At 40.5% G+C, this 9,771-nt stretch overlaps 2 protein-coding genes across 2 annotated transcripts in view; one reads left to right on the top strand and one right to left on the bottom strand.

Annotated features, from left to right (window-relative positions):
- Window positions 1–4,700, bottom strand: part of LOC109461631 (uncharacterized aarF domain-containing protein kinase 5-like) — an 18,877-nt gene extending 14,177 nt beyond the window's left edge. Inside the window, exons 1-4 of the mRNA XM_019758010.1 lie at window positions 4,471–4,700; window positions 3,242–3,541; window positions 2,659–2,722; window positions 2,052–2,228 (exon numbers count right to left, since the gene is read on the bottom strand). Coding sequence (XP_019613569.1) covers window positions 2,052–2,228; window positions 2,659–2,722; window positions 3,242–3,531 — 531 coding nt within the window. The 5' untranslated portion in view covers window positions 3,532–3,541; window positions 4,471–4,700. The remainder of the gene's footprint in view (window positions 1–2,051; window positions 2,229–2,658; window positions 2,723–3,241; window positions 3,542–4,470) is intronic.
- Window positions 4,701–4,786: 86 nt separating this feature from the next.
- The window catches only part of LOC109461632 (probable aminopeptidase NPEPL1), a 29,854-nt gene continuing 24,869 nt past the window's right edge, over window positions 4,787–9,771 (top strand). The window contains exons 1-3 of the mRNA XM_019758012.1: window positions 4,787–4,972; window positions 8,222–8,407; window positions 9,131–9,385. Of these exons, the coding sequence (XP_019613571.1) occupies window positions 4,829–4,972; window positions 8,222–8,407; window positions 9,131–9,385 (585 nt within the window). The 5' untranslated portion in view covers window positions 4,787–4,828. The remainder of the gene's footprint in view (window positions 4,973–8,221; window positions 8,408–9,130; window positions 9,386–9,771) is intronic.

The following is a 9,771-nucleotide window of genomic DNA, read 5'->3' as shown; positions in this document are numbered from 1 at the left end:
CACCACCCCATCCACCACATCAATGACCCACCCAATCCACCACACTACACCACACCACCTATCCACCACATCACCCCACCCCATCCACCACTCCACCCCATCCACCACACCACCCCATCCACCACACTACACCACACCACCTACTCTCACCTCTCTATTAAACGTACCGGGACGTTTATTTTTTTTCGCCTCAAAATCCACCCGGTACATTCTTATTTTAGACGGTACGTTTATTTCTTTTTTTCAAAATCGGAAAAGTTCCGGGAAAATTTGCGGTCCTGAACATAAAATGACAAAAAAACACCACTTCTCCCAGCCGACAGCAATGGAAAATGTCCCGGTACGTTCTGTTTTGCACGGTACGTTTACGAAGTTTTCAAAATCACGGCAAGTCTAAGAACATATTACCTCCCTTTTACATGTAAATTATATTTGGGAACACATATTGTGTTGAAAATATGAACTATAACGGGCGTTATGTAAAGAAAAATTGGCGAAATTTGCAACATTTTTCACGCAACATGCACACACATCTCACTCAAAACTCCTTGCTCAGAACGATCTTTTTCTTGGGACTATGTTAAAATAATACCACAAAACAATGTATTCTAGCACTTACAACATGTGATACTCTCAAAAAGTCGAAAATCCTACCACAAATATGAAAATTTAGTGCTGGAAAAAGTCCAATTCTCATGCAGTGAAATACGTAAACATGCAGTTTCTCACGGTCGGCAGAGCTCACTTTTTGTAGGGGGGGGGCAATTATTTATATTCTTTGTTATTATAGATAAAACTCTTTCTCAAATATAGACATAAGCAATTTGCAATTAACAAAGCTAATTATCATGTAAAAGACCAAAAACAGGAGTATAATTGCAGTCTAATGTATGAACTTTCACAGAGAAATATTTTGCAAAAAGTGTCCCCCCTTCAAAAAGAATGTCTCAGTTTTTTCTAAGAACTGAGTTCTAAACTTGAAGCCCCGCCTCTGCTCATTTGCATACTCACTGGACACGCTTCAAAGCGTAGCAGGGTAACATAAAACCCTTGACTCTGGACTGTTGTGAAATGCAATGTGTTACAATGTTGCCATTTGTTTTAACTATGATTATGATGTAGCATTATATATTTTTTTTGATCATTTACTTTGGTAAAAAGAGAAATATGCAATGCATAAATGGAAATTTGGGAAAGATAAAAAAGAAATAATTATGTTTAAGTCACTTTAACATTAAATACTTGTAGATGATTATAAATTCTTTTGCAAATGGCTTTTACAAACTAGTATCACAATTTGTATAGCGCAATTATGTTAAGCATGTTCAACTTCATGAGCTCTAAATGAAATCTTACTGATAGTTACCAAGCTGTAAAAAATCTACTCTTATTTCAAAACTTCATATTACTGTCCCTGCTGATGTAAGATACAGTATGCAATGCAATGATCAACAACAAATTGTATGAATGCAGAGAAGTCATATAAAATTGATGTATGACAGTGTAATATATATTACACAGCAAGTGATGCATATACTCCTCAAAAGCCTGTAAGAATACAGGCTGTTGAATTTGATAATTTTCCAGGGGGCACATTTATTTTGAGGGTATATTTATTAGGTTTTGAAGATTTGTTGGGGGAATCATATTCAAGGGGTATGTTTATTCAGGACCTGTCAATAGTTGAAAGTGACAAGGTCATATAGACGCATACATACATACACCATGAGAACACATTTTTGGAGCATAGACGTTGCTTAGATGTCAATTTTTTAAATTTTCTGGGGGGTACTTTTATTCCAGGGGGTACTTTTATTACATTTTGAAGATTTGTCCGGGGGGTACTTTTATTCCAGGGGGTACTTTTATTCGAGAGGTGAGAGTATCCACCACATCACCCCACCCCATCCACCACACCACACCACTCCATCCCATCCACCACATCACATCACACCATCCCATCCACCACACCCCATCCACCGTCCCACCCCACACCGTCCACCACCACACCACCCCATCCAGCACACGACCCCAACCACACCACACGTTACCTTGTCTTGTAAGACTTGCAGTGTGTCTGTGTACTCCTTGGGTAGGATATGGTTGAAGGATACCAGCCCTTGGCCTAGCTTGATGTACAGCCCTCCATTCATGACTGCCCCGTACACAATCCTGTCTGCTGCACGCTGGTGACAGCCCTGGATCTGTTGTCGGTACTCTAAACTGTCCTGAAAGAAGGAACAACAACAATTCAGAGACATGATGTCTTCATGCCATTTGCAGTTTGGCCTTACTACCTAACTACCCGGTACATCACTTACAGGCTTTAAATACGTATTTCATACGTATCATGCATTTCATACGTATGTTAATGTGCCAATCCCGATGAGTACAAGGGATTCAATAACATCTTATGATACTAGTAAGTGTATTTTAATGTCAATATTTGCTAATGTTTGTAATACTTAGTATGTATATTTTAAACTTTATAAATTCAACAAAATTCAGGCTATGTAAGTCTGTACGTTAAATAAAGATTCCTTCTTTCCACTTACTACTACATGTACTACATGTAGCTAAGCACATGTTACTGCAGTTAGTGTTACAGTTACGTTTTCAATGAGTCTGGTAGTTACATGTATGTATGGACAGTCCTACCTCTGCCAATCCCCACAGGGAATACTTGTAATCCAATGATATCAGCAGGCCAAGGTACAGTGACCTACAGTATGGGTAGAACAAAGACCTGTGGTATGTTGTCCATTTAAATAACTATAACTCATTATCATATTTCACAAGTTTAACACCATTCAATTATATGGTATTAAGAATTTGTAGTTATGTTTACCGAAGGAAAATATATTTAGTTTTGCTCTGTTTCTTCCTCTTCTTCTCCAAACAGTAACCTATGACCTGACCAATGGCATGACTTGTTGACGTCTGTCACCATGGTGACTGGTGTTGGGTTACGTAATGTTGCAATTTCATGGTCTGCTCTGCTCCTGTCACCATATACTAGTAGTACATGTATGTGAATGTGTTTGAGTAAGAATTAACAGAGCAGACCATGTCCGAAGGTAAACATTATATGCATTTGCTTTGCAAATGTTACTTCTCTAGTTAATAATTGGCCTCCATTGGTTGATAGTGACCCCATGATGGCTAGAAATTACATTGTATATGTGCCCCCCCCCAAAAAAAAATCTAGCACTTCTATACATGTACTTTGAATTTGACTTACCTAAGAAAACGCACACTACCATTGATCGTTATCCAGAATCTCCTTTGCCCAACTCTGTCAAGTGTTAAATAATAAGCCGTTCCACCCAGTGGCACACTCAGCAGTACAACTTTCCCCCAGCCAACCCTGGTGGAAGTCCTTCCTCCATGCTGTGTGGCAGTTGTACACAATCTGTGCTTCCCTGTCCACCATTGTCTCCCAGCTGCAGTACTAGTTCTGCCTGATATACACACAGACTGCCAGAATCTTCCCATCGCTTCATGCAGAGACACCCGACATACCATATGCATGGTTTACAATCTGAAAGGAATGGACATTTGTATATTACTATAAGTATTGTATTACATTATACATGCTTTCGAAAACTGAAGTGTATGGAATGAAATGTAGATTTATGTAACGTTAAAGATGTTAAATGTACAACCTCCGCGAAAAGCGTAAAATTCAAACAAATATTTCAATTGTTAGCAGTTTGAGCAATAAACTTCGACACCCCACACTTTCCGATTTTGTTGTTTTTTTACAGCAAGACTTAATAATAAGTCCATAACTAGTTAATACCATAATAACATAATAATGATCTTTAAAACTATGCCGGACTTAGGACCCCTGCCCGGAACTTACGACCCATTATGTTATAACGCTGTAACAGCATATAACGTTATTCTTAGTGTCAGAAAAATTATAAAATCAACGTTATAACGTTAGTACTTTTCTTTAGAAATAAAACATAATTAGTTGTGGCTGACATTCGACGTATTTGATCTTTTATGGTGCATCCAACAAAATTTTTGTGCACCCAATTTTTCAGGTTGGGTGCACCAATGCACCTATTCCCATTCAAATGAATTTCGAGCCCTGTCTGAAGGCGTTGTCAAAAGAAAGTACTGTAACAAGTTAATCATCCATACTCATAACCAGTGATCAATCCGCAGCTTCAAGTTCCCGAGCTTTGTTTTCCAGAGACATCCAAACGATAAATATAAGGGTCGAGGCTTTATGTTTGAAACCAAGGACATTGTTGAAACGAAGTTCAGAGTCCATTTGGACAGAAATTATAAATCAAGGTAAAATTTATCATGGTCCCTTGGACTCCCTTCCTTAAAGTAAGTAATTCATGTCATTCCCCGCACGCCAAAGAACTGTCATACAGTGTTACGCGTGTTAACATTACTGCTGCGTGTTGGACATTCCCTGAAAAATATGGATCTAGAACTCCTTCCCCTTACCTTATAATAATTTGTTGTTGTTGCAAACTTCCATCCATAACACCGCTCGATCCTAGTAGGTCAGGGTCCCCAGGTCAGGGAGGAGCGACGCATGAAATACACAGTAGAGCATACGTATCCGCGGATTCGAACAATTTGTTGCCGCATACAATTTCTTTCTACAACGTTAGATAACGCTAATACTCTTGCAAATGAGAAAAAACATTTTAAAGTATTCTATTTGTTATTATCATTATTATTGTAGTGACTTAGAATCTTTGACGATGATTCATTTTAGAGTAAAACGCGGATGTAGATTCGGTTGGTTACAATTTTTTTGCAGCCAAACTGGCGACCTTTACCCTCTAGCCGGACAAGCATGGCGACCGTGCAGTTTTCTTCTGTGTGGTCAGAAGCTGACCCTAGCGAGCGGCCAGTGGTCATCGTTGGTCAAGTGCATAACCTGAAGAAGGTGTCTTGGGACAGCGTGCGAGGCAAGCTTCACCCAAGAGTGACGCCTGAGGTTTGTATACTTCTGGTTAGAACGTGGTGTAGGTGGTCGTGTGTTGGGCTGTTCCAAACTGGGGAGGGGTGGGCTCCAGATAGCCTCTACCAGGCTTGTAGAGGTGGTAGGAAAGAGTAGAAATCTGCCAAATAGAGAAATATTAGCATGGCAAGGGAGTTTGTCCGTTGAGAGAACATTTCGCCGCACCCCAAATGTCCTCAACGGACAAACTCCCCTGACATGCTTATCTCTCTATTTGGCCGATTTCTAAGTAGTTCTTTTCCAGCCGCCTCCCCAAGCCTGGTAGAGGTTAGGCTATGCTATGGGCTTAATTTTTGGGTGGCTGATAGCTTTCCGGATCCATAGTCTCCTCTAAGCTGAATGGATACTAGCAAGTAATGAATACTGTTAAGTAATACTAGTAAGTAATACTGTTTTAACAGTATTACTTACTAGTATTACTTAACAGTATTCATTACTAGTATTACTTAAAAGTAATACTAGTAAGTAATACTGTTAAGTAATACTAGTAAGTAATGAATACTAGTAAGTAATACTAGTAAGTAATGAATACTGGTAAGTAATACTAGAAACTTATCTCTGCGATGAAGGACAGAAAGTTCTGGAGATCTAACTTTGTATGCTCCACCTCTTCGGAGGATGATTGATGATGATGATGAATACTAGTAAGTAATGAATACTAGTACTAGTAGTACATGCCCCCCACAAGGCTCAAAGGTCCACTTTTTGGTCCACTTTTAATGTATTTTATTAGGTCCTAGATTTTTCTTGAAAAGATGGACTGGAATCGTTTGAAAAACTGCTCCCTTTGTCATTGAATAAAAATTTATCTCTGATTTTTTCATGGAAATCCTCCCAAAAATGCACCAAATGCCATTTTAGAAGGTTCATTTTTCAATCGCGCCTTTGTCATGAAGTGACAGTTAACTTTATACATTAAGCACTTACATTGTAGTAGCTATAGTTAGACCCTTCCTTCGAGTGGGGGTCGAGCACACCGTGCGCATGTGATCACCACGTGTGTTCGAACAGGTAGCAACGACACCTGTTCGAAGGAAGGGGTTCTAGAAAGGTAACGTTACGGATGGAGGAGACTTGAAAAGATTAAAGAAATGACAGGACACGTTATCTCTGTCTCCGTGTTTTCTCTACGCCGCCGTGACACCTTCGGCGCTCGAGGTCCTCTCAAGCAGTGGGAAGAACCACCCCCCCCATTCAAAATCCTGGCAACGGGCATGTAGTAAGTAATTTTTGTAGTAGAAATCGGCCTAAAAAGGGGATATAAATTATTGGCGAGAGGAGTTGGCTGGCCAGAGAGGCTAGGGTCCATTTCCCGTGCAGGCTGCAAAGGAGTCTGGTGGAGACTATGAAAATCTTTTCAGGTCAGCAAAAAGTTTGGCCCCTCCAACAGCTTATTACCTTCGCCAAGAAGGTTATGTTTTCACTCACACAGGGGTGTTTGTGTATGTGTCTTTGTGTGTCTGTAAACACAAGAACTTGAGAAGGATTGAGTTGATATTTGGTCGGTGAGTAGGTCTTGATGAGACCTGGAAATGATTAAATTTTGGGCCCCCTAGCGGCTGCTTATGCTACTGCATCTGAACTTTCTGTTTTGACATCTCCTGACCTAGAAAAGAAAAAATTACTTTCACACATACAAGTACAACAATATCTTTAATCTGAATAGAGAAGAAAATGCACAAAAGCTGTTATTCATGATGTCTAAAGTCTCTGAAGTTATGTCATTGTTGGTCAGGACTTTTCTGGAAACATTTGCACTCATACTACTAACTGTTGTAGATATGTGAAATTCAATAGTCCAAAGTTAAGGAGATGATGCAGGCCTCGAAATTAACTGTTCTTCCTATTGTCCCAGCACTGTTCCAAAATAAATTTAACCTGTCCACAGGGGTTTTTCTGAACAGGGGAACAAGGGCGCTGCGCCCTCATGTAACAAACCAGCGCCCTCATATCAATTTTCAGATTGAAGCCTAAGTCTTTTTCAAAATCATTTTTTTCCAGTAAAAATACAAAAACAACACCACATAACAATACATTCTAGCATTACAAACTATGTTACTCTCATAAAAATTCCACAATCTTAACACAAACTTGAAAATTTAGCTCTAGTAGTAAAAGTTTGAATGGAATAAACAATGTTCATTGAGAACTTGCTCAAGACATGTAGCTAGACCTCCTTCATTTGCGTACTATAGAACAGGCTCTGAAGTGAAACATGAGACCTGAGTTTGTAGCAGCTTGGATGAATGTGTTGCAATTGTGCCATGGGAAAGGTTTCAGCTTGTGGCAAACCCAATGTTGTCATCTGGAGCTACTAGTAACATTGATCACTAATTGTGTAAGTGTATAAAGGGTGATTTGCAGATTGTGTGTACTGTTGATTGTACTTATATTTTATAAGTGAAATATGCAATGCATGAATAGAAATTTGGGAAAGGTACATTGAGGTTAAGAGTTCAAATTTCCCCCCTCAAGTAGCCTCAAAATGTCCCATTTCAACCTCAAATTTTCAAAGGCTTCACATGGCGGAAGGGGGGATACCCCCCTTCCGCACCAACCCCCCCTCGGACCCTTCGCTCCCTCGCCGTGATACTGCTCCCTCATACCAAATTTTTCTAGAAAAAACCCTGACTGTCCCGAAGTAAGGATGAACTGTCCCAACCTGTTTTTTTTAAGTATTAATTGTATGAATAAAACTTGAAGTCAACTTTATTTTGCTTATGTTCACTCCAAGGCGCATTATAATTGTAGAGTAGACAGGAAATTCGGATGCAAAAGCCGGGACGTGTGCCTGATAAACAAAGAAGGGCTGACATTCTGATGTTGGTTATTTTTCTATGGTCCCAAAAAGTGTCTTTGTAGTTGTCCCGGCCTAAATTTTATTGGTCAGTGGCCATAGGGACACTGTTAATTTTGATCCCTGATGATGATTTTTAGACATTGAAATTATCTAACATCATGCGCCAAAAAGCAGTTACTCAAGCAACTGGATATGCTTTTGAAAACGTCAGACATTTCAGCTAGTATCCACAATAGTTTGTGCTTATAAACCTGCATTTCTCCTCTGGTCTCTCCGTCACTGACGAAAGGTAGTGGATACTAGCTGAAACATCTGACGTTTTCAAAATCATATCTAGTTGCTTGAGTAACTGCTTTTTGGCGTATCATATTACCTGGATGTCTAACCTTCATTGACGTATCTAACATCGTGATTGTTTTCTGCAGACTTTCAAGGAAGCTGTGAGCAGCCTGCACCCTTCCCCGACTGACAGCTGTTCTCTGTGGTTAAACAATGCGACTGTAGCTGCCCTGCCCAACAAGGCCAGTCGACACAACACGCCGGCACACCCACATGCCCTGACCAAGCTGGTCCGCAGCTGCATGGCAGGCTGCAGGGAGGAGTGTGTTGTGGTGAGTATTTAGACATCAGTTCATGCTCCTGGCATTTACTGTTTATCAGTGAACATGTCTTAGTCAGTTAAGGCCACACCAATTTAATTTAAATTGTTGGTTCTTGGATTTTTTCATAAAATATATGACAGGGCGAAAAAAATAAAAAGTAGAAACAGGTCAAGGCAGCCTATTTTAGCCCCAAGTGCCGTAGCCTTCAAATTCTACCCAAACTTTCACACATATACAAATGAAAACTACTCTCCTCTTAACATCCGAAAACTCACAAATTACAGAAAAAGTGGGATCCTTTGTCTTCCTCTGTCTTCAAAAGAGAAGTCAAACCCAGTAGTATTTACTAGTAGTTTCTTATTTGTTATCAGTAGTTCTGTGTGTACTAATCATCTGTTTTTCTTTCTTTCACCCAGTTTTTACACCAAATGTTTCTTCTGTTCCTGCCCTCAGGCATGAATTTGCAATAAACAATACAATTTTATGGCTCTCAGTGGCCAATATGAGATGTTGTCACATCGGCACACCAAATCTGTAAGGTGTTTTTGGCACCCAAACAGACAGATTAGCCTAAGACTCGAAGAGGCTCGGTGGGCGTCACTCCACCGTATAGGTGGGGAAGTCGTGTAAAGTGCCTTTCCAAGGGCACAATGTCGGGCCAACGCTCTAACCGTTGCGCCACCGACGCCACATATTTGCAATAAAAAGTTGAATTATTGTCTACCTTTTCAGCTGGTGTGTGAGAAGAGTGAAGTGTTTGCTGCAGGCTGTGCTGTGTCTCGGGTATTTCCTTGTTTCACAAGGAAGTCAGGAGCATCACAGAGGCGCAAAATTGTGGTGGAGTTTGTCCTGGTGGGCGACGGCGAGAATAAGACCATCTCGGAGGATGAGGCCAGCTGTCTGCAGGCAGCATGTGACGCCGTACGTTTGTCGGCCAAGATCGTTGACACGCCTTGTAATGAGATGAACACTGATGACTTCTTGAATGTAAGTTCCCGTTACCTTTCCTATCGGGCGGCAATCATACTGTAACCGTTTGACATGCCCGTAACCAGGATTATGAATGGGGGGGTTCTTTCAAGGGACTACTCAAGGGACTAGCGAGTGGCAAAGGCGCGAGGTTCCTAGGGGGGTCCAGGGACATGCTCCCCCGGGAAATTTTGAAAAATCAACCATCTGAAATGGCGTTTCCCGCATTTTTTTTTAGAGGATTGCACAAAAAAATCAGAGATAACTTTTTTTCAATGACAAAGTGAGCCGTTTTCGTACGATTCCAGTCTCACTGGTGACACGAATCAGTCCATCTTTTCAAGAAAAATCTTGGACCTTTAGATAAAAAGTGGACCAAAAAGTGGACCTTTGGGCCTTGTGGG

Source organism: Branchiostoma belcheri, unplaced genomic scaffold (assembly GCF_001625305.1).
Source record: "Branchiostoma belcheri isolate BF01 breed outbred unplaced genomic scaffold, Haploidv18h27 scaffold94, whole genome shotgun sequence".
NCBI classification, from domain to species: Eukaryota; Metazoa; Chordata; class Leptocardii; order Amphioxiformes; family Branchiostomatidae; genus Branchiostoma; species Branchiostoma belcheri.
This window is presented reverse-complemented; position numbering and strand designations above follow the sequence as displayed.